Source organism: Mesoplodon bidens, assembly GCF_964165515.1.
Source record: "Mesoplodon bidens genome assembly, chromosome: 7".
NCBI classification, from domain to species: Eukaryota; Metazoa; Chordata; class Mammalia; order Artiodactyla; family Ziphiidae; genus Mesoplodon; species Mesoplodon bidens.
In genome coordinates this window covers 58,975,078-59,002,622 of record NC_138164.1, presented here as the reverse complement: position 1 = coordinate 59,002,622, position 27,545 = coordinate 58,975,078, and the positions used below count along the sequence as shown (strand labels likewise).

The 27,545-nt window shown below is 49.7% G+C and overlaps 3 protein-coding genes across 8 annotated transcripts; 1 reads left to right on the top strand and 2 right to left on the bottom strand.

Annotated features, from left to right (window-relative positions):
- Positions 1 to 85: 85 nt before the first annotated feature.
- TOMT (transmembrane O-methyltransferase) lies at positions 86 to 2,616 on the bottom strand (the record flags this gene model as incomplete). The annotated part of the gene is made up of 3 exons (XM_081240279.1): positions 86 to 558; positions 1,048 to 1,244; positions 2,358 to 2,616. The coding sequence occupies 3 exons, from the start codon at positions 2,614 to 2,616 to the stop codon at positions 238 to 240; spliced, it is 777 nt and encodes a 258-aa protein (XP_081096405.1). The 3' UTR covers positions 86 to 237.
- A 2,220-nt stretch (positions 2,617 to 4,836) lies between these two features.
- Positions 4,837 to 22,991, top strand: LAMTOR1 (late endosomal/lysosomal adaptor, MAPK and MTOR activator 1). Of its 2 annotated transcripts, none has more exons than XM_081240982.1 (5): positions 4,837 to 5,013; positions 9,730 to 9,875; positions 10,127 to 10,204; positions 10,545 to 10,671; positions 20,598 to 22,991. In XM_081240982.1, the coding sequence occupies exons 1-5, from the start codon at positions 4,972 to 4,974 to the stop codon at positions 20,601 to 20,603; spliced, it is 399 nt and encodes a 132-aa protein (XP_081097108.1). In that variant the 5' UTR covers positions 4,837 to 4,971; the 3' UTR covers positions 20,604 to 22,991. The 2 variants fall into 2 exon arrangements, with proteins under 2 accessions (XP_081097108.1, XP_081097107.1); XM_081240981.1 differs by lacking the exon at positions 20,598 to 22,991 and adding an exon at positions 11,018 to 11,646 and having other exon boundaries at positions 4,839 to 5,013.
- LRRC51 (leucine rich repeat containing 51) lies at positions 11,747 to 27,545 on the bottom strand. 5 transcript variants are annotated; one of them, XM_081240976.1, is made up of 7 exons: positions 27,252 to 27,268; positions 19,371 to 19,433; positions 18,623 to 18,760; positions 14,000 to 14,205; positions 13,225 to 13,401; positions 12,929 to 13,077; positions 11,747 to 12,646 (listed from the first exon to the last, which is right to left on the bottom strand). In XM_081240976.1, the coding sequence occupies exons 3-7, from the start codon at positions 18,702 to 18,704 to the stop codon at positions 12,505 to 12,507; spliced, it is 756 nt and encodes a 251-aa protein (XP_081097102.1). In that variant the 5' UTR covers positions 18,705 to 18,760; positions 19,371 to 19,433; positions 27,252 to 27,268; the 3' UTR covers positions 11,747 to 12,504. The 5 variants fall into 5 exon arrangements, with proteins under 5 accessions (XP_081097102.1, XP_081097103.1, XP_081097104.1 ...); XM_081240977.1 differs by lacking the exons at positions 19,371 to 19,433; positions 27,252 to 27,268 and adding an exon at positions 27,376 to 27,545; XM_081240978.1 differs by lacking the exons at positions 18,623 to 18,760; positions 19,371 to 19,433; positions 27,252 to 27,268 and adding an exon at positions 27,376 to 27,544.

Genomic DNA, 27,545 nt, shown 5'->3' with positions numbered 1-27,545 from the left:
TGTCAGTCCATGACTCTGGACTGGAAGGAGGGGGACCAGTGGGATCAAACAGCCTGACAGAACTTGAGGCCTCAGGTTAGTGTGGAGCCAGAGTGAGACAGAGGTGGGAGGAGAGCCTCCCTAGCCCTGAGCCCGGTATGTGTCAGTCCACAAGCAGGGAGGGGAGGGGATATTCTGAGGTCCTTGCTTGGTTGGGGGGTGGGGGGAGGCAGCAGTAAGTACCCCTGGGCCTGGACCTCAGCCAGGCCCTGTGTAGGTGAGCTGGGCTATGCCGTCCTTGATGGCAGGGAAGTCAGGGAGGCCAGTGTGGTGGAGGCGGCAGCGGTAGCGGCCACAGCTCTTGGCGTACTGCAGGAAGCGGGGTGCACCAGGGAAGAGCACGTGGTCAGCTAACACTGTGGCACCAGCTGGCAGCAGGGCATGGGCCTCCAGCAGTTGCAGGTCCCGCAAGTAACATCGGGGCCTGTGTGCCAGGAGCACCAGGTCAGCCCGATTCATCTGGTACTGGGTTCTTAGGCGCGGGATCACCTCCTCTGATCTACCCACGATGAGCTCCACCTGTGGGGGTGGGAGGAGTTGGAGATGAGGGTGGGAGCAATTGTTCTCCCACACCAGACCCTACCGGGAACTGGCTTATTTTGTGCCAGGCCCTGGCCTAGGTCTCCATGTGTGTTCTCATATTTCCTCTGGTCTCAGAACCCAAGGAGTCAGGATCAGCATTGTGATTTTCATTCTGCTAGTAAAGAAGCTGAGATTCAGAGGACAGGTGCTTTGCCCAAGATCACATAGCTAACAAGAGGCAGACTAAGGTTTGGACCCAGATTTGCTGGGCTCCAGAGACTTTCCTCGTAACTGCTTCTTTGTCATCCAGCAGCAAATACGTGCCAGTGACTTGGAACAGGAGGACAAGAGCTCATACACTCTCCAAGTTCACAGTTCCCTAAGCTGTTTCCTTCTCCTAGGTGGGATTCCCCCATGGGGGAAGCTGGCTAGGGCAGGGCCGAGGGTGGCAGGAAAGAGACCAGGGTTGGGGAGCTGGGGGCTGACCGTGCGCTCGTCGAAGCCAGCCAGGCGGATGAGTTTTTCAGCCACTGCTGCTGTGCGTGGATCCCGCTCCACAGTGAGAAGGCGACCCCCAGGGGGCAGGGCACGGGCAATAAGCAGTGTGGAGTACCCACAGTAGGTGCCCAGCTCCAGTGCACAAGCAGGGGCTTTCTCCTCCACCAGCCGCATCAGGATCTGACCTATGGGGGGAGATGGTTATTGCAGCAGACATGGGAGATGGGTGCAGGGGCCCTCATGGAAAGGGGTCTCAAATGCCCACTTGCCACTGCAACCCCCAACCAGCGGGAGTCTCATTTCTTTCTTGGATTACAGTCCTAGCAGCCCCAGTGGTCTCCCTGCCCCTCTCAGCTTGCCTCCTTCACACCAACCACTAGGAATCTTTCTGACAAATCTGACCCTATTGCTCCCTGGTTCCTATGAACCTAAAGGCCTTTGGGATTGAACGTGGGATCCTCAGCCTGACATTCAGAACTTTCTTGGACCTGATCCTATCCTACCTTTCCAGTTTCAGCTCTCAATTCTTCCCACCACAGCCATCCCAAACAACTGTGCCCAGAGTCGACCATGCTGGCTCATTTCTTCATGCCACACTTAGATATGTGGCTGGCTTTGTCCTCCCCCACCTCTGTCCTCAACTACCTGGCCAACTCGAAAGCAATCCCTCTAGGCCCAGTTCAAATGTTGCTTCCTCCAGGAGGGCCCAGGCAGAAACAACCACCAGAGAGAGACCAGGCTTCTGAGAGACTACTGTCCAGGCTCCTGAGAGATCTTTGCTAGACCTTCTAGTTTCATTCTCCCTTGATTTGTTCATTGAATATCTTTCTAACCATTGAATTGGATGAATTTCTTAAATGAGACTCTAAAAACACATGTGCTGACAGCTGGGACTCAGACAAACCCAGCCAGACAGCTACCCTGAAGGGGCTGGAAGAACCTCCATGATGGGGGAGAAAGACTCAGACACAGATAATTACCAGGTTTTGGGTTGTGTGCTGAGGTGGTTATTCCCCTGTGTCATGCCCCCTTTGAGGCCAGCCTTTGTGGCTGATTCATCCCTGGCCTCTACCTCCTCCCCCAGCACCTAGCACATGCCTGGTACAAAAGAGGTGGTGATAAATTTTACTGGATGAATGTATAACTTTGCCCAGCCCCCTCATTTCCAGAGAAGAAAAAAGAGACCCAGAGAAGATCAAGAACCTGCCTAATTCTCCCAGTAAGGCAGCGGCAGATCCCAGATCTTCCTTCACCATCTTGGAGGTGCTTCCTGGAGCAGAAGGCTAGGGAACACTGACCTTTGACAGGCCCCATGTGGCTCAGGTACTCGCAGTGGCTGCTCCAGTGGTCCAGGGTGGCGAGGATATGACCAGGGTCCCCAGGCAGGGCGTGGGTGAGCACATAGCTGAAGGCCCGCTCCTCAATCCGCATCCCTGACAGGCAGTCTCGGAGGCTCCGGAGTAAGACCGTGCGTACCAGTAGTCGGAAGTAGTGCCGGTACCTCACCAGCAATGTCACCACCAGTGGCAGGAAGGCCAGCGCAATGGCGGGGGACATGGTCCCTACCTGGGCCCTGGGGTGGAGGAAGCGAGGGAAACCCACACGTCATTTTCCTGTCATTTGTGCAGCCCTTACCAGTAGCAGTTATTCCTATATTTTACACACCGTGGCTCAGAAAGGTTAAGTCCTTTGTCCAGAGTCACACGGAAGAACTAGGATTTGAATCCAAGCTGGTCTGATTCCAAGCCCATGTATTTTCAAGGACAACATACTGTCTTATGTTCAGCACCCAACCCCAAACTATCTATCTCTTCCTACTCCTGGTTCATCTTCACCTTGCTCCCTCCACCCGTTTCCCCTTATCTCTGTAGTCACTCTTCTTCAGGACCCCTTTCACCAGTTCCTTCCTGAGTTCTCCTCCCACCTTACCCACTGCCTGCTTGGTCTCTGACCCATTACTGTGTAGCAAAAGAGCACAACTTTGTAGTCAGGAACCCCTTCACTGTCACTGTTCTGCCTCAGTAAAGGCAATCAAAACACTCCATGGCGTGTTAGGATGAGATATCCTTAACCACCCCAGGACTCACCCTCTGTCAGCATTTCCCTAGGGGTGGGAAGAGTCCTTGATTGTATATTTATTCTCCAGTCCTATCTCCCCTCCCCTGCACTCCCCTCCTCTGTTCTCTCTCAGCATTCCATTCACATTCACATTCACATATACACACAGCACACACTTTCCCCCAACTCAGCCTCTTCTCCCCACTCCCCCCACCCCCTGTCTGGGATAAGTGCCCTGTCTTCTCCCATGCACTGGACCATCTGACCCTTTTGAGGCCACTGGTGGTGGTGACTAAAAATTAAAGTAGGAGTGTATGAATGGGGTGAATAGGTAGGTGAGTGACGGTAATTCTGAATTGATGCGCTTGGAAACCCACACTCAAGGGCCCTGCTTACCTGGGCTGGAGGCTCCTGCTTGGGGAAGATCAGAGCATAGGACAGGAGGGGGAGTCCTTGGGGTGGGGAAGAACCCTGAGGCAGGCTGGACTTGCTGTCAATTATTGATGCTGAGGCTGCTGCTGTCACCTGAGACCTGCAGTTCAAGTTTCCAACCCCAGGGACAAGCTGGAGCTGCCTCCTACCCTTCAGGAGCCCTCAAAGAACTTACAGAACTCCGGGGTCTTGATTTGAGGGGTAATAAAGCTACTGGGTTTGGTGACCTCTCCTCCAATCCCTTGGTTCAGGACATAGGGTATGCTGTGAGCCAAGGTGATGGGGAGGTTGTGAGTTACTCAGTAATTCCAAATTCTAAGCAAGTGCCAAGGCTTGAGTCACAGAGAAGAGTCGGATCCTGTCCCTGTCCCCCTGGAGCTCCACCTTTGTTAGAAGAGACTGATACAGGAACAGAGAATATAATTGTGAGCACTAGAAGCATGCTCCATGAACACACGGACTTTGGGCAGGCAGACCAGGTGGGGAGACAGTGTGCCAGGCCATGTGTGTAAAGTCCAGAAAGTCAATCAGGAGACTACAGGTATTTCCCTGTGGTTGGTGAGGCATTCCCCCAACCCCTCCTCCACTACCCTGAGCTTGGAGTGGATGTCAGGCTCTGCAAGATCTTGCATGATAGACTTGGACTTGTGTTGAGTCCAAGGGAAGATGTGGGATGGTTCTAAGAAGAGCACTGATTGTGAGCTTTGTGTGTTAGATCACTATGACTGCTGTAAAAAGGCAGGATTGAAGAGAAATGCCTGAGGGCAAGGAGATCACTGAGGTGGCCTCTATCTCCTCCACCAGGATTGAGCTCCACTCTCCTTCGGTTTGTGAAGGTATAAGGTCCCTTCTTCCAGTAAGTCTCAGATCCCCAGTCCAGGTTGGGTGACACACCCTCTGTATGTCCCCAGCCTTGGCACCAGGCAACTGGGCCTATTGGTGTGTACTCTTGGAGCATAGAGCCTGGATCCTACTCGCCCCTCTAAAGGCATTTAGGAGAGTATTTCATGACGGCAGTTGGTAAAAATTCGCTCACTGGCCCACAAAGGTAGCCTGGCGGCCACGGGAACACATAATACACTTAACACGTGGGCTTCTATAACCGTCAGTGGAGGTCTCCGGCTGAGACCCGGAAGAGGCTGAAGTCATCTGATCCGCCCCCTCCCTTTCCTTGCATCACGTGTCTCACGGCCTGTCATGCAGCGTGTGCCTTCCCATTGGTTGGCTAAGATCACGCGGTAGGGGCGGGACCGGAAGCCGGTGTTCCGGCGGCAGCCGCGGCAGCTAAGTTCCTCTGGGAAGGGGTAGGCGCGGGGGCGGTGGTTATTTGCTGGATGCAGGCGCGGGTCATGTGACCGGAAGGGCTCCTGACGGACGCCGTCCCTCCTCGGCGCGGCCTGAGCGCCCGGCCCGACCCCCGCCATGGGGTGCTGCTACAGCAGCGAGAACGAGGACTCGGACCAGGTGCGGCCGCCGCGGGCGGGGCTCGGGAGTGAGGGCAGAGATCCTGGGGCATGGGGCCCAGAGAAAAGGTTGCAGAAGAGGGTCAGCCGGACTTCAGGGCTCACTGAGTACGGGGGCCCGGAGAGGACAGATTACAGAGGAGACGCCGAGCCAGGCTGCTACCCCTTTTAAAGCCCCAGTTCGTTCTGCACAGCCCCTGTGTTGGGATGTGCAGGCAGCCGCCTATCCCTCTCGCTCCCGCGCCTTCCATCTTTCCCTACCTTCAGACCTTTACAACTTCAAGGATCCTCAGCCTAGGTCTCGGGGAAGCACTTTCTTCCCAGCTTCCTTCTCTGTGCTTTGTATTAGCGGGCTTTGTGAATCCATTGTAGAAGTGGGTAAGCTGAGGCTCTGAGTTAGAGTGTCCCGATATGAATCAGGAATCTGTGTATACTCTGAATCCCTGGGGTTGAAGAAGGAAGGTCACTGCTGATCTGGGGTCAGAGAAGGCCTGTGGAAGTTGGTGTCATTTGAGTTGATCAGTGAAGATTTTAATAGACACAGTGAGGACATCAGGACGTGTGGGAAGCTGGAAAGCAACAAATCGGGTTTAGCTTTGGCTAGATTGTGGGGAAAGGAGAGGTGGGCTGGGGAGCTCAGTTTGGCCTGCCTCAGTGCAGTCCCTACCTGGGGCCTCAGGGTTCCTCTAGCTTGAAGGGTGTTTGTCCTGGGAATTTGGCTGTAGATCTGATCCTTTTGCAGAAAGGATTAGGCTGGGAAGGCCTGTACAGTTTTAAATTCTGTCTCTTCCCCTTGGTGTATTCTAATTTCCTGCCACACTTAAATCCTTGCCCTGCCTGCCTGACCTCCTTTGAGGAGGGGAAGACCTTTTCAAGGATGAAGTCTCAAGTTGTTGGCCACTTGCCTTTTTGGTTACCTCTAAGCCTAGATTGTACATTTCAACACATATAGAGACAAAAACTGTAGAAAGGTTTCAGCAAGTAGCTCACAGTCCAGTGGAGTAGATGGTCACAGAAACGGACTATATCACTGCTAAATGGGAAGTAGGTCTTTCCCCAGTGACTCATGTGAATCTATTTTGGGTCAAGGACTTAAGCTGGGGAAAATGTCACTTGTATGGGAGGGATGGGTGGCCCCTGGGCCTCATTAAGCCTCCAAATGCCCAGTGAACATACACTTATATTTCTGTGCCTTATGTTAGGCATGCCATACAGCCAGTACCTCACACTTCACTCCAGCCTGTTAGAAATAGGAGACAATATCCCTGCCTACTGGGAAAGCTATGGTTTAATGCGAAATTGTCCCTTAAACCATAATATGGACTCTTGAAGGGAATGAGTCAAGGGTTAACTCTTTATGAGAAAGGATACCAGCTTCTAGCTGGAATTGCGGTGTTCTTGAATCTCCACCTTCCCCTTGATGGGCTTTCATTTCTGTTTTTAACCCCCAGAGATGGTGCTTGATCATTCCTGGGTGATTTGAGGCCTCACGTGGCGAAGGTCTGCTTACTACCTGGTCTACAAGCCAAAACCATTCACTGTCCCCTCTTACGGGTCTTGGGCAGGCCCCTCTCACACTCTCATATTGGACCCTTTGTTATAGTAATAAAGAGAAATATATAACATATTACAGTTTTCAAAGACCTTTTACAGTTAAACCACTTGATTCTTGCCAAAATGTCTGTCATATAGGTACCAGTTATGTCTATTTAAATGTGAAGAAAAACTTCAGAGAGGCTAAGTGATTTAGCCAAGGTTACAGAGCTGAGAAGGGCCACAGGCAAGGTATTTTGATGCCAAGTCATGTATTTATCCGTTGGGCTGAGCTGTGTCTTCTAGCTGTGCCCACAGACCAGGTGGCTAGTGATAGGCCACATACGTGTCTGTGCTAGAGTAGACTGTGAAGCCCTGACTCCCAGGTTGACATTGACTCCAGGACAAACCTTGGTGTGAATAACCTCCCCCATGCTCCAGTCACCCTTTTGGGGATGGGGTGATGTTATTTGTCCACTCTAATTGTGGTAGCATGGCCTCTTCCAGGAGTCTAGGTCTCAGGAAAACAACCTTGTTCTTGAAGAACCCCTTATCCTGCAGGAGGATCTGTCTGAATTGGGGCTGGGGAAAGTATGGACATATAAGAAGAAGCAAACTCTGGCTTCATTATGGAGCTGGCTTTCCTTAGAGATAGTTTAATCTTTGGCAAACATCTTGTTTTTAGTACTTAGCTTGTGTTTTAGGGGGTCGGGGTGTCTAGGAGTTGGGAGCCGATGAGGCAGAAGCCCATAGCTTCTGTCTCATGCTGTTGGGAACTGGGGACATGGGCAACCTAGGCTTGAGACAGAAGAGTAATGTCAAAAGGCTGGCCCTGCCTAGGGCAGGGCAAGCAGGGTAGGAGGAAGTGTCCTCTGTAAGGAGAGTTGTGGAGTTGTGGGCAGGGGAGCTGGGAGCCTGCAAGTGTGAAAGTCTGGTAGGAACTGAGATAGGCCTGAAATGGAACATTAAGGAGTCCGGTGGTCTGGCACTGAGGGCTGGTGTGTCCGCATTAGCCAGGATGGACCCTTGTCTCTGGTTTTGTCCTGGGTACCCTTGTTCTTTATGCTTTGGATAGATACCCAGCGTATCCACTTATCCAATTTGCAGCTGACACAAAGCCAGCAGGGATTTGTAGCTGATGGGCTCAAGGCAGGGTTGTATTCAGAAAGATTGCAGTAGATAAGAACAAGGGGCTAAAACAAGATGAGGTGAAATAACACATAAAATTATACAGGACCAGGGAGACTTGGTTTGGTCCCAGGTCAGTTCTGGGGGTTGTGGTGATTAGCATAGGCTAGCAGAAACAGGGCTGCCGAAACTAATGAAACCACATTCACAGAGGTGTGGTGGCTTGGCAAGGGAGGGAACAACTCCAACTTTTCAGGTAAGGATACACTGGGAGCACCAAGTTTGGTTCTGGGAGTCCCCCACAAAGAGCATCGGAAGAGAGGAGAGTGATCACCTGAGAGTAGAAGGGACCTGCCCTCAAGAAGGGACACTTGGGGACTTCCCTAGTGGTCCAGTGGGTACGACTCTGCGCTTCCAATGCAGGGGGTCTGGGTTCGATCCCTGATCAGGGAACTAGATCCCGCATGCACACTGCAACTAAGAGTTTGCATGCAACACCTAAGGAGTCCGCATGCCGGAAGTGAGACTTGGCGCAGCCAAAATAAATAAATAAATGTTTTTAAAAATTTTTAAAAAAAGAGGACGCTTGGGAATTTCCCTAGTGGTCCATTGGCTAAGGCTCCGTGCTCCAAATGCAGGGGGCCCAGTTTCGATCCCTGGTCAGGGAACTAGATTCCCACATACCACAGCTAAAGATCCTGCACGCTGCAACTAAGACCCAATGCAGCCAAATAAATAAATAATTTTTTTAAAAAAAGGGCTTCCCTGGTGGCGCAGTGGTTAAGAATCCGCCTGCCAATGCAGGGGACACGGGTTTGAGCCCTAGTCCGGGAACACCCCACATGCCGCGGAGCAACTAAGCCCGTGTGCTACAACTACTGAGCCTGCACTCTAGAGCCTGCGAGCCACAACTACTGAGCCTGCGTGCCACAACTACTGAAGCCCGCGCGCCTAGAGCCCATTCTCGGTGACAGGAGAAGCCATGGTAATGAGAAGCCCATGCACCACAACGAAGAGTAGCCCCCACTCGCCACAACTAGAGAAAGCCCGTGCACAGCAATGAAGCTCCAACGCAGCCAAAGATAAAATAAATAAATTTATTTAAAAAAAGAGAAAAGAAAAAGAAGGGACACTCGGACTGTGGGACCCAGAGTTTGCAGCTGGGACTCCTGTCCTGAGATAATATGAGGAGTGGCCATTGAGAGGTTGGACTTGCTTTTCCTTGGGGCCCAGGGCCTTGTCTGGCCTCACGGGGCCTCTCCATCCTGGGAGCAGACAACCTTGCTGGGGAGGATCTGGTCTGGGGGATTAGGAGGGCCATTCTTGGGCTCCTGACTTGTATTAGTTTGTCCTCTACACCCCACTGTTTTGGTATTTTCTACCTCCTCTGTCTTCCAGTCTCCAATATCCTTTCTCTGCTGGGGGTTGGACCATTTTCTTTTTCCTTCTTTTTTAAATTTCTTTCTTTATTTATTTTTGGCTGCATTGGGTCTTCATTGCTGCGCGCAGGCTTCTCATTGTGGTGGCTTCTCGTTTCAGAGCACAGACTCTAGGCATGTGGGATTCAGTAGTTGTGGCATGGGGGCTCAGTAGTTGTGGCTCACAGGCTCTAGAGCGCAGGCTCAGTAGTTGTGGCGCACGGGCTTAGTTGCTCCATGGCATGTAGGATCTTCCCGGACCAGGGCTCGAACCCATGTCCCCTGCATTGGCAGGCGGATTCTTAAGCACTGCGCCACCAGGGAAGCCCTGGACCATTTTCTGAAGCTGCAGGGCTGTTACTAAATACCTGCTTGTGCCTCTGTCCATCTTTTCAGGGCCTCTAAGACTGCTTGGTTCCACTTTAATTCATCCTAGACCACCAGCTTAGCTTAGCTTCCAAGGGCAGGCAGGATCTGAGTCTTAGAGCCAACATTCCATACAGTTGGGCACTTGGGATATTCCTATTAAAATTATTTTTGGTGCTTAAAGGTCAGAGCTGGGCTGAGAAGAGAGCCTAATAAAGGTGGGTTGGACTAAGGGCCTCAGGGCTGATGTCTCCCCCCATGGCCTCTCTTAGGACCGAGAGGAGCGGAAGCTGCTGCTGGACCCTAGCAGCCCACCCACCAAAGCCCTCAATGGAGCCGAGCCCAACTATCACAGCCTGCCTTCCGCTCGCACCGATGAGCAGGCGCTGCTCTCCTCCATCCTCGCCAAGACAGCCAGGTGGGCATTACAGGACCGGGCCTGGGGCAGACCTCCTTCATCCATATTAAAGACTGGGATGGAGAGCCATGCCCAGGACGTGGGGGGTGGGACAAGATCAGTGGGAAGAGGTGCCTCTGGGCCCAGCCCTGCTCCCGTGGACAGGCAGGGACACTGGTGTCAGATAGCCTTGGAGTTGGCACCTGGCAGTGAGTCTTGTTTGTCCGTCTCGGAAGCACCTGTTATGTCCTCTCTGCCTCTTCTCCCCAAAGCAACATCATCGACGTGTCTGCTGCAGACTCCCAGGGCATGGAGCAGCACGAGTACATGGACCGGGCAAGGCAGTACAGGTGAGCCCCTGGCCGGCTTGGATCCCTCAGGCTACTTGGGCCCCTCCCTTCCCCTCCCTCTGATCCAGCTTTGGAGCCTGGGCCCCAGTCCTGGCTTCTCATTTGGGTGTGGCCTGGAGGGTGGCCCCAAGTCACTTGGGTGCCTCAGTAGATGGTCCTGTTTACCCAGTTTGCCCCATGACACTCAAGGGTATGGAGACTAAAGGAGGTCGGCCTGGAGTGGGTTTGTGGTGAGCTGAGGCTCCTGTCACCTGCTTCTCTGGTCTGAGGAAGTGAAGCTTGCCTGGGCTGGCTGGGCCGACTGTGGCCTGACTGCCTGTCCCCCCCCCCCCTTGGCCAGCACCCGCCTGGCTGTGCTGAGCAGCAGCCTGACCCATTGGAAGAAGCTGCCGCCGCTGCCGTCCCTCACCAGCCAGCCTCACCAAGTGCTGGCCAGCGAGCCTGTCCCCTTCGCCGACTTGCAGCAGGTGAGCCACCCCTCGCCCCGCCCCTGCCCACTGGGTGGCAGCGAGGCCCAGGGTTCGCCCCTCCGCCTCAGAGGAGGTAGGGAAGTGGAGTTAGGGAGCCTGGTAGCCTGTGGGCCCTGCTCACTCCCACCTCACTCTTACTTTTTTTCTCCTCCCTGTCCCCTCTCTTAAACCTTCATTCTTTTGCTACCCTTTGTTCTTCCCTCCTGTCTTTCCCATGCCTGCCTTTCTCTTTGGCTCCCTGTCCCCCATCATCCCCTCGCTGGCCATCCATCCCCTCTCCCTGCTTCTGGGTCTCCCTTCTCACCTGTCTCTCTGTTCCTCTCTCCCGGTCCCTCTGCCCCAGGTCTCCAGGATAGCTGCTTATGCCTACAGTGCACTTTCTCAGATCCGTGTGGACGCAAAAGAGGAGCTGGTTGTACAGTTTGGGATTCCATGAAGAGAGGGGCCCCTGGACAGCTCTTCTTCTCCTCTCTTCACTCCGTCTCCACCCTGCCTCCCCTGGCCCCCAGCCTCACTGTGGCTTATACAGTATCCTAACCTGCTACTAATCACAGAAGAAAGTGGAGGAGGAGGAGAAGAGTGAGGCGAGAAGCCTGAGCAAGTGAGGATGGAACAGGGGAGGGTAGAACCATTTGGGACTGGCCTTCGAAGCCCTGGCCAGGGGTGTGGTGGGGGTCACAGGGACAGGGCCTGGTAGGTCTTCACCGTCACTGGGAAGGTGGAGGTGCTGGTGTGAGGTGATCACTAGGGGGCCTCTTAGGACCCCCTGCCCACCCTTTCTCGGCCTCACTCCTGTCCCCCTCTCCCTGACTTGGTGCTCACACGCACCTCACGAGGGCTTGTGACCAGGGTCTGGATGAGCTTGAATTTGAACGAATTGAGTTTGTATTTCTAGCACCCTGGGTTTTTACATGTTTGGGTTTTTTTGTTTTGTTTTGGTTTGTCACCCTCGATAAAGGAAGTGTATCCATCTGTGTGCTGGTTCCAGCCCCTCTGTCCTGCCCACCACCCTACTACTTACTTCTGGCTACTCAAGTCTGTGAGCAGCGAGGTAGAGGAGGGGGAGGGGGCATCTTCTAGGGGCACTAAAAGGAATCAAGGAGATAAGGGTTCAGGGTTCCCAGGTCTTAGCTGAGACTTGGCCTGCACTAACCTCAGATTGGATTAGACTCAGCTTGTCCCTCCTCCAGTGATGGAAACACTGTCAAAGCTGAACAAACTTGAATCTGAGGCAGCTGTCACTGTTGTGGGTATTGCCTCAGGCTCAGTGGAATTACCAAGAAGCCTGGTGAGGGGGTGGATGTATGCAGGGAGACCAACAGCACCTGGTACAGAGTCAGCAGATACATAAGTTTCAAGCAGAAGATTCTTTTTAGCAAGTAAAATCTTAAGTAGAATCATGACATGTAAACATGACAGTGGAACTACTCTCATCTGATTGATTGAAGTGAGGGGTTCAGAGGTCACAGCCCATCTTATTGGCCTCCTGTCATGGAAGCCTCTGAGGCATCTCCACAGAACCTTGGTGCTCTGTGAAGCAACTCTAACCTTAGGAGATCTGAGCTGAAGAGTGAAAAGGGGCCCAGACAGGTTAGATAAGTTTCCCAAGGCCGTGCAATCAGCCCAGGTCTCCTGCGTCCCAAGCCAGCAGGCCTTTCCTTCCACTTCCTCCTTGTTTCAGTGAAGTAAGACCAGAGCTACTGGCGCTTGCCTGAGTTGGGGGGCATCTTTACATGGTATAAGAGACTTAGGCTGAACAGCTCAAATCTTTTATTGTCAAACCAAACTGACCATCCCTGGGCCTTTAGGACTGCTGGGGTCCCGGGAACCTCAGAGTGCGTTGTGCTTGATCCAGACCTTCTTGGGTTTGATGTTCATGCGTTTCCACACTTCAGCTGTTGTGCGGTCTGCCTTGGTGACCCCACTGAAGTCGAACGTGGTGATACGGGGCAGGGTGCACAGCACATATTGCCTGTGGGGAAGACTTGGGCTGGGGGCCAGGCCCCCTTCTAGAACCCCTTTCCCCTTCCACCAGTTGCTTCTGTCTCCTCTGACTGCAAGGAATGGAGGGACTTGAGTAGAGTGTGGGGGAGACTGAATTTATCCTGACTGACATCAAGAAATGCCTAAAGCCCTCTCCTCCCTTCCCCGGTCCAAGCATAGCAGAAGGATGGTGTTAGGTTTCTAACCCTAACCCTTCTCCTTTCTCTCATGGGAGCCCAGCTGGAGCCCACCTCCAGGGCAGAGCACTTACCTATACCCCGTCTCTTTCTCTATGGGGTTCCCATGGAGTGTCAGGCTGCGGAGCCGAGGGAGGACAGCCAGCTTGTTCACCTCTCCAAGGCACTGGATGCTGTTGCCATGGAGATAGAGCACACTCAAGTTGAAGAAAGTTGTCAGGACCTGTCGGGGAAGGAAACTGGAAGCTAGACTGGACAGAGCCGTGTATCTGTGCTCGGGACTGACCTGTGGGCAGAGAAGGAAGAGCTTGGGGAACAGTTTGTCACCCCCAGAGCCGTACTAGATTGATTCCAACCTACTTTTATTTACCTTTGAAGGGGTACAGGGGCACCACACTGACAGAGCACTGTGATCCGAGGGGCAGAAGGTATGGGCCTGGGTCCTATCACTGCCACTGACTTGCCAGGTGCCTGGGCTCTCCTGCTTCTCCTTGAGCCTTAGCTGTCCCTTCACTGAAGACCATTCCAGCTTTGGTGTTCTAAGATTCTATCACAGCAGGGGACAGGGGACAGCATCATGCTAGGTACATAAGAGCTTTTAAAATAGTAGTTAAATTGAGATCAGTGCACCTGGGGAACAGTTTCCAAGTCATACTCTAACTCCCTTCCCGTCTAACACAGATCCTGGATGAAAAGGGGCCAGTTTTGTTTGTTTCTTAAAATTTAGCCTGAGTTCATGGAAAGTAACTGCTGTACTTTTAGTACCTACCTCTGCAAAAGAACTTGGCACAAAGCACAGTGGGTGCCCAATAATAAGCTACAATTTTACTTCAGCCTCCTGTGTGAAGGCTTGCTATGTGCCCGTTGCTTTTCATATGTTCTCATTTAATCCTCACAGAATGTTTATAATGCTGGCATATTATCCCCATTTTTCAGACAGCAAGGCTGAGGTTTTGAAAGGTTAGGAGCTTGTCCAAGGTCACAAAGTCTGAGGCAAATCTAGTATTTGAACCTATATCTATCTGAGCCCACAGCCATGTGCTTTGCGGGGCACCATGCTGCCTCACTACTTCCTTGATAATGTGTGGGAGGTGGAGAGGCTGGGGGCTGGACAAGGTGGCTTCAGGTCCACCCTCTGGACTCACAGGGTCAATGGAAGTCAGGTCGTTGAAGGACAGGTCAATCCAGGCCAGATTCTCTGGATGCTCCAGAAGCTGTGAAACCACGTGATTGAAGTCTCTCAGGTCATTGAGGACGTTGTTTTTCAGCCACAGGGACTGAGACATTGACTTCCCTGACTTTGTGTGCCTTAGTGGTCGTAGCCCTGTCCGTGGCTTCTCGCTTAACAGGTCTGTGGAGACAGAGTGAACTTTGGGTATGTCATCTTTGCTTTTCTGGCTCTGGGGGGTGGCAAAGGAACAGAACTGGGAGGATTTGTAGCTAGAGGAGCTGGCAGGGCCAGAATCCCATGCTTGTGTCTAGTGTGACTGTATGCACTGTTCCCCAGGCCCCAGCAGTCAGAGTGAGCTTGGATTAAGGGTCAAAGACTTCGCATCCCAAACTCTTGGTTTGGGTCACATGCTCCCCTCAGGTCTCTTGTATCATTGGGTCCTCTGTATACCACCCCTGTGTGGGAGTTGGAGGGAGGCGGATTTTATACAGGAGGAAACCAAGAAGCAGAGGTGTTGGACTTGAGCCAAGGTGCTGAAGCACAAAATCCAGAATTATCCACTGGTAGAGCCTATAGACTTCACTTCAGTGTCACACACTCTTGCTGTCCTCTCCCTCTTCCATTAGTATTGAGTAACTGCTATGTGCCAGATACTGGATATACAGTGGTGAACAAAATGAGAGATAAGCTCTGTATGAATAATAGAGCAGGGGTGAAGCAGATGTTTATGCCTCGGAGGAGCTCAGATGGGAAAGATGAAAACAAACGGTCAATATACTATAATAAATGCTATTTAAGTTGTGGAAGCACGGAAAAAGGTCTCCTAACCCAGTCTGGGAGCTTAGGGAAGTTTCCCAGGGAACGTGAAGCCTGAGCTGGATATCTCAGTGGGTTAGGTGATGTTAACCAGGCAAAGAAGGGTGGAAAGGGTGAGAAGAGCAAGAGCAAAGGCACAGAGGTATGGAAGAGCATGGGCACACATACACGTACTACACAAGGGGGCAAGGAGGGAAAAGGAGACACGGAGCCTTGAAAACCAGGCTGAGTATCTTAGACTTTATCCTGTAGAAGATGGGAAGCCACTGGAGGGTTGAAAGCAAAGGAGATGATACAGCTCTCTCAATTCAGAAAGATCACTCTGAAGGTTTAGTGTGGAGCATGGATTGTAGGGAGTGGGTGGGACTGGAAGACCAATTTGGCTCTTTCAGTCATCTAAGCAAGGATGAGGGACATACAAACAGCATGACTTGATGGTTGACTAGATGCAAGGGTAGAATAATATTCAAGGGTGTTGGGATTTCCCTGGCGGTCCAGCGGTTAAGGCTTTGCACTTCGAACACGGGGCGCAGGTTCGATCCCTGGTCTGGGAACTAAGATCCCACATGCTGTGTGGCGCAGTCAAAAAAAAAAAAAAAATTCAAGGGTGTTGCCCAGTGTTCTTGATGACTGGTGAGATGCCAGTCCTATGAACTGATACAGGATTAAGAAGAGGAGAAGAGGGACTTCCCTGGTGGTCCAGTGGTAAAGAATCTGCCTTCCAATGCAGGGGACGTGCGTTTGATCCCTGGTCTGGGAACTAAGATTCCCACATGCCTCAGGGCAACTAAGCCTGCGCGCCACAAACTACTGAGCCTGCGTGTCTCAACTAGAGAGCCCACGAGCCCACGTGCCGCAAACTACAGAGCCCACACGCTCTGGAGCCCGCACGCCACAGCTAGAGAGAGGAAAAACCCGCACGCCACAACTAGAGAGAAGCCCACACGCTGCAGCAAAGAGCCGCGTGTGTTGCAACGAAAAGATCCCACAGGCTGCAATGAAGATCCCACGTGCCGCAACTAAGACCCAACGCAGCCAGAAAGATAAATAAATAAATAAGTTCAGGCTTGGCCTTGGCATGTCTGAGGTTCCTATTGTACTAGAAAGACGAGAAGCCAAGTAAGCAGTTGGATATGAAGGAGACATAGACTTGAGAATCATTAGCATAGAGTGTATACAAGTTAGAGAAATAGATAAGATTCTTCAAGCAGAGCAAGGGTGGGGGGAGAGGCACCCATTAAAGAAGTTAAGAACCGGGGCAGGGCAGGGAGAACCAGGAGGCTCACAGTCTGTCAGTGGCAGAGTCAGAACCATACACCAGCTCTGGCTGAGGTGACTAGAATGTTTCCTGTTGCCTCTATGCCTTTAGTTACTGGTCTAAAGCTGCCTCCCAGAAAGGAAGTAGTACTTTCTGAACTGGTCCGCTTGTCTTCACCCTCTCCTCAGCTCTTACTGGACACACTTCTCTTCCACCCCCACCCAGCTTGAACAACTTCTCCTCAGCTGCAGGTCAGGCAGCATCCACCAGGTGGCTCTCTGTCTTGGTCCTGGAGTGAGGAGACCCACAGCTGGGGCCTGAGGGGTGGGGGGGAGGTGGCAGGAGGGTCATGGAGTGGAGTACCCCAGCTCGTGAATAAACTCCTAATCCTGACCCCCAGCCTCACATCTCCTGACTGCAAACCCTGAAATGAAAAGACAGATGAGTAAAAGATCAAAATAAGCCCACCTAGGGACTAGCCTCCAGTCTGATGAGGCTGGGGGAATGCCAGCAAGCATTGGCTGATCCCCAGCTCAGCAGGAGCCACTGGGGATGGCATTGCCTAGAACTTGAGGCTGCCCGGGGTTGCTGTTATCATGGGTGGAGGAGGGTGTCCAGGCTGCTCTGCTCCAGCTCCATCGGGGCACCGCATTGCCTGAGGATCTGTCAAAGCTGCCCTGTTCAGAGTAGGCCAAGGCAGGTCTGGAAATTGGACCACAGATACCAACACCCAGAGAACTAGGGGTTGTCTAGCCCCAGGAAAATCTGGGGAAAACATAATTCTGTCTTCATATCTCTGAAGGGTTGCCATGCAGCTTTTCCCATGTGTCCCCAGAGAACACGTGTTTGATGTGAAGAACTTTCTGTGTCATTCCTCACCCTGTAATGGAAGGGCTGGTAGGTGTGTGGCTTGGGACTCCCTTAACTGTGGGTTTGTGAGCAGTTAGAGCACTATGGGTTGGAGGTAGTAGACTGGATGCCTTCTAAAGTCACTGCCATTTCAGATTCTATGATCCATATATTGATTAATTCAGGAAATAGTGTACCAGGTACCCCCAAACTCTACCCTGTCCTCTAACCCCAATTTTAAGTAAGTGCGCCAGATGCCCTGGGGAACCTGAGGGGACTGGCCTTTTGGGGCTTAGATGTGCCTCTCCTTCTCCCTTCCCCACTCAGCAAGGAGCACTATGCCTGGCATACGTGTACAGACCTAAACACACATATATAGAAGGCTTAATAGTAGTGGGTGCTCAAGATTTAACTATTAAATGAAAGACAGGGCATCTGTGCAGATTATGTTTTGTGCTGTGCAGTTATCCTTGGTCATAGTAACTTGTCTCTCCTCTCCTGAGGACACCACAGAGGGCTAAGCCACACTCCCCACTCAGAGCTAGGAATTCTTAGGGTAGGTAGGAGCCATACTTCTCTCCTTCCTCTGTCACCTCACCTATCTTGTACGTAGCCATTATTGCAGCTAAAACCCTGTGAAACATGGGCTACATCAATCAGAAGTGATGCTGTGCGTAATAAAGGAGGATCACGGCAAGTGGCTGTGTGCTATGAGAGAACAAATGGGAGTTACTGTTGCAGCTGATGTCAACCCAAGTAGTAAGTACCCTAAACCCAAACCCAAGTAGTATCCAGTACCCTTGATAACTATTCACGTGCTTCCTGAACTTAAAGGTGGCCGCTGCTTGCCTAAGAGAGTCGACCAAAGCCAGGTAATGGGTCTAGGTTATGTTGATGCCAACCTATGTTCTGTGAAGGCAGACGTACTGATGTGTTTATGACAGCAGATGACAAAGACAGCAGAACTTCCCTGGGAAGAGGCATGTTCCCTTGAGAATATGATCTTGATGAGAGCCTCCCTCTGTCCCCTCCTGAAAGGTACTAGCTGCCCATTTACAAACACACTGAATGATAAAATAGGCATGAGCGTGGGCAGTGCTGGGACCTGTAATAAGTGTGGGTGATAATGGAATAAATTTGGATATGATTGGAATGAATATAAAATTTGTCAATAAATATTTAGACTGGAAACATGCCAGCTTGTTAATAACAAGACCTTGCATGTTTTACCAGTGATCAGAACAGGCTTGTGTGCTCAGACAGAGGAGAGTGGGTTCTGCCTGTTGGCTGAGACTCTGTAGCCAGCCTGTGTTTTCGTTTCATTAGTCTCTTCTCTCCAGGTAAAAAATGGAGAGTAAAACTATTGGCTGATAGACTGGCTCTCCAGTTTTCTTCCACCTGACTATCTTGCTGTAGCCTGGCTTCTTTTGAAGATCATCAGTTACCCTGAAAGCCCCCTGGGTCCTTTCAGATTTGCTGCTAATTTTTAAAAAGGCCAAACTCTTCCACTCCCACCTCCCTACCCACTACTCTCCCCAAAATAACAGCAACAAAAATCCCATATGCTTATGGGAAGAATTTCTTTAGGCTTTTAAGTAGAAGACTGGCTTCTCCCTAGGGACCACACCCATCCTGCTGCCCTGGTGAGTGGAATGCTGTGCTCTGGGGGCTGACCTTGGGTCACGTGGATGCTTCGGAAGGAGTAGTCAAGAGGGGGCTCTTGCACCGAAGTGTTCATATAGTCCTGTTTATTCATAGCTCAGGCCATCATTTGTCAGGTGGAAGCATGGGCCCTGGGAATCCGGGTTCAGCCTGGGAGGACAGAGAAGGACTGGTGTTCGACCCTCAGGTTTCCTCATAGCTCTCCACCCCTGCTATATACCCTCCACTACTCCAGGTTTGCATGGCTGCATTTCTACTTTAACAATCATGATTCCTTGCATTTGTAGGGCACTTCCTACTTCTCTGAGCACCTTCACATCCCTTAGAGTTAATTGATAGTTATAATACCCATTTCTACTTTCCAAAGAAACTGAGGCCCCAGGGTGAAAGCACTTGCCCAAAGTTAAGCCAGTAAGTCAGCTGTGGACTGCAATCCTAGTCTTCTGAATCCTACTCTGAGGCCCTTTCTGCTACTCCATAGTAGTTGCCATGAAGGCTGTCTTGGTACCTACCCTCTGGTGACATAAACTGGGCTATTCTATTGCTTAACAAACCCCTGAGGGCCTACACTGGATCTGGTGTCTGACAGCCCTTTGCAGTCTGACCCAGATGGGGATTTGCTACCTTCTCTGCTCACCTTGTCTGTCGGCCCCATTATCTTTTCATCTGAAGACACTACTTTCAGCTACGTCCTGAATGTAGTCATACATATATAAACATACATACACATGAAACCAGAGTCTGCCTCACTCTCACTCACCTGTCACTGATGCCTGAAACTCCACCATTAGGAATTCATTCCTTTGGGTTCAGGGATTGTTCCCTGTTAAAATGGAAATACCCCCGAGAGGGGTCAACACAGTGTTGTCAGTCATTTACAATGTGGTGTGAATTGTCTTATCACGACAATTTTTCGACTGGGCAGAGCCATGAGAACACCACTCACCTGTGAAGAGGAGAGCTGACGCACTTTACGAGGGGTTTTGTACGTGACACAAACAGAAGACAAATAGACTGACAAGTACATGTCCCCGTCAACCTCCCTTCTCACTTCATCCACTGCTGTCACCTCCTCTGCAGGTACTACTTCACTTGCTTTCCAAAAGGATTTGAGGTATTTTACGGTAATAACATACTCATAAAACAGGATGATTTGCAGAACAGAGCTGTCCAACAGAAATACAATGATCACAGATGCAAGCCACGTGTATATATATTTTTTGCATATGTAATTTAAAATTTTCTAGTAGAAAAGTCAAAAGAAACAGGTGAGGTTACGTTTAATAATATATTTTATTTAACAATATATCCAAAATATCATTCAACATATAGTTGATATTAAAATTTGAGATACTTTACACTTAACAGCACATCCCAGCTGGGACAAATTACCTGTCAAGTGCTTAACAGCTGCTTGTGACTAGAGGCTACCATACTGGACAGTACAGATATAGAAAATGAAAACATGGAAGAGAAAGATTAGAAGCCGGAATAAAGGAAGAGAGAGAGAGGAACCAGGGAATTAGGAAACTATACCTCTATTTATCCCTGAAATTCCTGGCAGCTAAAGCAAAAGTGGAAACGTTAGCATATGTGGTTCTCCTCGTTCAAGTCGAACAGTTTGTACCCAGAGACTATGAAATTCATAAATGTTCTTAAAATGGAATTCCTCTTAAAAAACCATGGACCTGATAGCTTATAATTCAGCTTAAGCTTAACACAGTCTAGGTAAATTCCTTTTTTGGTGACTTAACATATGAAGGATAGAGTTTTAACAGGTTTAGAGGAATGGAAAGTGAATGTCTTCCTCTCAAAAAGCAGCAGTCTCAGCTGAGCTTTGGGTAAGTGCTGGCTTGAGTCACTTCACAGCTGAATTCTCTGTCAAGTGTGAGACTGGCCTGATGGGCATGGGTTGTTGATTGGGGAGACCTGAGTCTTTGGATATCAAATCTACAGACACAACAAAGAACACATTATTCTTTTGTAGAAATAGAGGAAGCTGGCTTGCTTCTCACCTAGACGCGTCCCACTTGAGAACCCACAAGAAGTTTGATGCCTCTGAGCAAGACTGGATACTTTTCTCAAGTTGGGACCTCAGAGTTCAGCACAACAGGACATGGATTTTAGCTTAAAACATTTAAGGGTGGATTTTTACCATTAATCTTGACCATCAGAGAACCTCAGTGCAGTTCCAAAGGACTTCTGATTTTATGTAGCACCAGCTCCTGAAGCATTTTCCTGGATGAGTTAGTATTAAAAATAGAGCCCCGGGGCTTCCCTGGTGGTGCAGTGGTTAAGAATCTGCCTGCCGATGCAGGGGACACAGGTTTGAGCCCTAGTCTGGGAAGATCCCCCATGCTGCGGAGCAACTAAGCCCGTGCGCCACAACTACTGAGCCTGCACTCTAGAGCCCGTGAGCCACAACTACTGAGCCTGTGTGCCACAACTACTGAAGCCCGCGCGCCTAGAGCCTGTGCTCCGCAACAAGAGAAGCCACCACAATGAGAAGCTCGTGCACTGCAACAAAGAGTAGCCCCTGCTCGATGCAACTAAAGAAAGCCCGAGTGCAACAACGAAGACCCAATGCAGCCATAAATAAATACATACATAAGTAAATTTATTTATTTATTAAAGATAAAATGGAGCCCCAAGTAGCTGGACAAATTTGCCCATTGGAAAGGGTTATTAGTCTTCTCCATTTAAACAGCAGCCCAGGCTGTGAGCTAGTATTGTGTCTTATTCATCATCTAACACAGAACCTGGCTTACAGCAGGCACTCAGGAAATGTTTGTGGGAGGAATGAATGAGAAACTGCCAAATACAAGGATTTCTGTTTTGGGAGTGTTGATGCTAAGCTGCACTTTCTAACAATTGGCTCCGAGGTTCAGCTATTTCAGTCCACACCTCATTCACAGTAAGATATTTAATTCAATTCTTCAAACATTTGTTGAGCGCCTGCTGCCCTATGCTTGACCAGAAGGAATGAAGCCAAGATACAAATAATAGAACCCTGTCTGTAAAGAGCACAGGAAATCCTGCTGGGTTGCTATTGATTGTGGCAAACCAGCCTGCATCCAGTTCTAAGAAACAGCTGCCTACTTAGTGAATACTTCATGTTTCAGCACTCAGCTCTACTATACCCTCTTTGATGAAGACTTTCTTTCCAGATAAAATTGATCATTGTGCCCTGTATCAGATTGATTCCCTTGATGAACTCTGTCATGGTCTCCCCTGTATCCATCTCTTTTGCCCTCTAACTTTGTAGTTCCATCCACTCTGATGCTGGGTTCAGCCATGCAACTTGCTTTGGCCAACAGGATGTTGGTAAACATGAAGCAAATAGAAGCTTAAAGAGAGGACTTGCCCTGTGCTCTTTGCCAGTGCCGAGAGAACATGGTTAGCCTGCTGGAGGGATATGAGAAACGTGTAGGTGAGATACGTGAAAAAGAGAGCCAGTGATCCCAGGTGAGGCCGTCCTAGATTAGCCTATAGCCAGCCTACCCGAAGGCAAGATCAGGAGTCACCCAACCCACATGTGATTGCAAACACATGAATGAGCCCTGCCAAGACCAGAAGAAACACATGGCTGACTCGGAGACTTGGAAGCAATAATAAATGTTTACTGTTTTAAGCCACCATGTTTTTGGATGGTTTGTTACACAACAATAACTAATTGGTATACGCCCCCACTGTACTTTGAATAAAATTTCATCACAGCCTGTTTCCTTATCTGTAAATTGGAGACAAACCCTGTCTTGAGAGCTGTTGTATGTCCTGTAGCAGGTGTTCAATAAATTGAACCATTTGTACTCTCTGTACTCATTTCTTTATAACCTACTTCCTGTTCCCTCCCTGTAAGCTTGAGGACAGGGAAAGAAGTCAGACTTCTTTCTCTGTTCCCACCATTACCCTGCACCAAGCTGCGTATTCACTAAAGCCTTGATGGATAAATGGAGAAATGAAAGAAATGAAGGAATAAATGAATGATATCTTCAAGGTGTCACATAGTGAACCTGACTGCTGGGGAGAATTGATGAGCCTTGAGGTTGCCTTACTCGCTCCAGTGGCTATGTTTTTGGAGTCAGTCTTTCCCAGCTGCTGTTCAGCCTCATGACCAGGAGCTAGTCAGACCCTAGCGCCTTCCTCATTTGTCTACATTGACTGAATTGATGAATGACAGGGTTAGGGGCATACCTGCTCTGTTTTGGAGTTTTTCTTCTCCCGATTGGAAATATCATTCACTGTTTTTCTTTTTTAATTTTAAAAGTTAACGTGATAGCTGAATAAAGTCAAACAACATAGAGAGATACATCAAGTGAAAACTAAAAGTGTGGCTCTCCATCTCACTCTCCAAGAACGCTCATGATTTACAGTTTGGGAATATAACCTCCTAGAAGACATATATAACAAAATTATGTATATTTTAAAATAAACAAATACTGTCTGTTCCTCTGTAAAGCTATTTTTTTCTTTTCAAATTGTTGTAGACTCTTACCCTTTTTAATAGCTGCAGAGTGTACCATAGAATTTGTGTGTACCCTACTTTAACTTTACTTGGGCTCCCCCGGTGATGCAGTGGTTAAGAATCCGCCTGCCTGTGGCACATATATACAATGGAGTATTACTCAGCCATAAAAAGAAACGAAATTGAGTTATTTGTAGTGAGGTGGATGGACCTAGAGTCTATCATACAGAGTGAAGTAAGTCAGAAAGAGAAAAACAAATACCGTATGCTAACACATATATATGGAATCTAAAAAAGAAAAAGTACTGATGAACCTAGTTGCAGGGCAGGAGTAAAGACACAGACATAGAGCATGGACTTGAGGACTTGGAGTGGGAGGGGGAAGCTGGGGTGAAGTGAGAGTAGCATCGACATACACACACTACCGGATGTAAGACAGTTGGCTGGTGGGAAACAGCAGCATAGCACAGGGAAATAGGTTTGGTGCTTTGCGATAACCTAGAGGGCTGGGATAGGGAGGATGGGAGGGAGGCTCAAGAGGGAAGGGATATGGGGACATGTGTATGCATATGGCTGATTCGCTTTGTTGTGCAACAGAATCTAACACAGTATTGTGAAGCAATTATACTTCAATAACGATCTATTTTAAAAAATAAGTTAAGGCCTGGGAGTCAGAAGAAAAAAGAAAAAAGAATCCGCCTGCCAATGCAGGGGACACGGGTTCGAGCCCTGGTCCGGGAAGGTCCCACATGCCGCGGAGCAAATATGCCTGTGCGCCACAACTACTGAGCCTGCCCTCTAGAGCCCGCGAGCCACAACTGCTGAGCCTGCACTCTAGAGCCCGTGAACCACAACTACTGAAGCCCATGCACCTAGAGCCCGTGCTCCGCAACAAGAGAAGCCACCACAATGAGAAGCCCGCCCACCCCAATGAAGAGTAGCCCCCGCTCGCCACAACTAGAGAAAGCCTGCACGCAGCAACAAAGACTCAACGCAGGGCTTCCCTGGTGGCGCAGTGGTTGAGAGTCCGCCTGCCAATGCAGGGGACAAGGGTTCAAGCCCTGGTCCGGGAAGATCCCACATGCTGCGAAGCAACTAAGCCCATGTGCCACAACTACTGAGCCCATGCGCCCGGGGCCCATGCTCTGCTACCAGAGAAGCCACCGCAAAGAGAAGCCCGCTCACCACAACAAAGAGTAGCCCCCACTCGCCGCAACTAGAAAAAGCCCTCGTGCAGCAACGAAGAACCAACGCAGCCAAAAATTAAATAAATAAATTTATATAAAAAAACTTTACTTAATTTAACTTCATTTAACCAATCCCAAGCTGATGACGGAAATTAGTTTTGTTTTTGGAAATTGCTAACAATTGGAATTTGATTTGTTGATAGCCTGTCCCTTCTCTCTCTCAGGTAAATAGCAACATGATGGCCCAGGAAGCTGTGAGGAATATTCAGATGAAGAGATGTGATAGGAGATTCAACAGCCTGGCCTAGTGAGGGTTTCTGTTTATGGGCTACAGGTGGAAGAAAAACCAAAGACCGTCATGAAGAGTCTTCCACATAATCTAATGTATTCTGGGAAGTTATATTTCTAGGTGCCAAAGGTAGGCTCCAAATTCAAACTGGTTCCTGCCCATCTCTCTACTCCCATCTCTTATCCTCACCTCCAATTCTGCAGGCCAGCCAAATGCAACTACTTGGAGTAAGTTCCCTGCACCTGCCTCTGGGCTTCTGCACATCCAGCTTTCTCCGCTTGGAGTACAGTTTCTTCTTCTTTTTGCCTTGCTAATTTTTAATGACTTAGCTCCGGTTTCCCTTTTTTCTGAGGAGCCTACCCTCATGCCCAAGTCTGGACGTGTGACTTCTCTTCTGGACTCCCATAACACCCTATATTTCCCCTTGGTAGCACTTGTAACACTAGTATTATCTCCTTACTATCTGTGTGTACATAAACTCCACCGGGGCAGAAGCCATGTTTTTCTCATGGCTGTATCCTGACAGTGGATGCGAGTAGTATGTACTTAACAGTATGTTAAACATTGCAACAGTGAATAACACTATAAAGGAGAGGGACACGACGTTGCTATAATTGAGGGATCTGAGCTGCTCTAGACAGGGGAGATAGTCCTAAAGAAGTGATTGAGAGGGACTTCCCTGGCGGTCCAGTGGTTAAGACTGTGTGCTTCCAATGCAGGGGCGTGCGGGTTCATCCTTGGTGGGGGAACTAAGATCCCACATGCCACGTGGCTCGGCCAAAAAAAAAAAGTGATCAAGAGAAATATGAAGGATAAGTACAAATTAACTATGGCAGAGGGAAAAGATGAACATTCCAGGAAGAAATAACAGCATGTGCAAAGGCTCTATGGTAAGTGGTTACTTGGAAATTTTGAAGACCTTAAAGAAGGCCATACAACTGGAGGGAGAGTGGAAGGGAAATGTATGGTTAGACTGGAGGCTGGAGAGGTGGGTAGGAGCCAAGCTGAGATGTTGCTTGATGCTAAGAGCAATAGGAATCCCAAGGTGTATTTTTAATTGGGGGTATTGTGGGGAAAGTGAACAATATCAGATTTGCATTTTGAAGGATTACTCTGGTTGCAGTATGCAAAATGGCTCGGAGGGAAGGCAGGAAGGATGTGATGGTAGTTATGACTAGAGAAGAGAGATTTAGAAGTAAAGCTGACAGGATTTTATGATGGATGGGAAATGAAAGAGGTATTAAAGATAACGCTTGTTTTTTTTGACTTCTGTAATGGTAGACAGAGGTGAGAACACTGGAAGAAATTCAGGCTTGGAGTACATAGGGATTATGAGTTCAGCTGCAAACATGTCGAGTTTGGATGTTTTTGAGATATCCTGAAGGAGATGTTGAAGATGCAATTGGTTATATAGATCTGGAGCTTGGAGATGAGGGTTGGGTGGGGTTGGAGATACACACTCCCGTACATCTGCATATAGGTGGTAAATGAAGTTGTGGATGTGGATGAGAATATCCAAGAAGAGAATCTAGAGTGAGGTGGGAAGTGGGCCTAGGACCAAGCATGGGAGAGCTTTAAGACAGTAAGTGGACCAATCAGGGCCAGCTAGGAGCCAGCCAGAAGCTAACTAATCATGGCAGCATCAGACATGGGTGCTGTGTTAGCAAGACTGTTCACTTCTTGTTTAGTTAAGTCTGTTTGATTCCCATTGTCTTTAGTCTCTCTAGTTCCCTTTCCCCATTTAAACTTTCAAGGAAGGATCTGAAACCCATTCAGGCTGAAATGTAAATAACTCAATGTAGGCATACAAGTTTCTTTTCCCTGGGGCAGTTTATCTTACTACTTTGAACAAGTCCTTAAGCTAGAGAGGCTGTAGGCTCAAGCTAGAGTCTTGGCTGGAAGTTGGCAAACAGGGGTCTAGTCCTAGCTGTCACTGACTTGGTGTGTGGCCTCCAGCAAGTCACTGCTCCTCTCTAGGTTTCAGTTTTCCAATCTGTGAAATGGGGATAAATATCCTTGGACTCACCAAGCTCAAAAGAAAGACTGGATATGAAGACACTGGGTAAGTTGTAACAGATCTGTCATGAAGACTGTAAAAGGAGTGAAGCTCTAACTGCAGAACTTGGAGAAGCAGACCACAGAGGAGGTGTAGGGAGAAGAGGTAATTTAAGGACAGGACCCGTAATAAGTATGTGTGGGAAGATCCTTCTGACTCTCTGAAAAGGAGGCTCTACCCTGGGGTCTTCCTGCTTGGAAGGAAAGGGGCACTTCAAGCCCCAGAAAGTTTCCTACAAATCCAGAATTAGGGACTGTGATTTACTCTAATCTTACTCCCATGTCTTGAAGAGGGTCTCAGTCGACCAGAGGAAAACCAACCCCACGTCTGAAGGCGTTTCAGATCTCCCAGGATGTGTCAGGGATTTGAGACAGTAGTATTAGGGGGTCCCATCTTTGTGATGGGGGAGGTTCTTAAGCACCCCCAAATCTGTCTGGGTATGTGTCTCAGCCTTCCCTTCCCTCCCCGCGCCCGTCTATCCCATATGGGTTTGTGTCTTGTTCACTGCGAAAAGGGATAAGGGGTAAGGGGCGGAGGTCTCAGGTCCCCGAGAAGGGAAGCTCTTAGTCTTTCTGTGTGCCCCTCCCCTCTCCATAGAGTTCTTGTCCCCTAGAGCAGGTTTCCTGTTTTCCCGCCCAACTCACCCGCAGTTGCTTCCCCTCCAGCCTCTGCGTCCCACTATCTCAGGGTTACTCAGAGCAACTCCATGGTAACTACCTATGTCACCACGTCCCAGCTGAGCGCCATAGGCGCTGCCGCTATGCCTACCGGGAGCTGTAGTCCGTCAGGGGCTGGGTTCCAAGGCCGCGGGCGGTGCAGGGATTTGTAGTTGCCTTCGCCCTCAAGCCGAGGGCCGGGGTCCGGAAGTTGTGGCACCCTTTCTCCCTTTCCAGTGGCCCTCACACTTCCTTTTCCCGGGTCCTCCAGCGTGCTGTTGC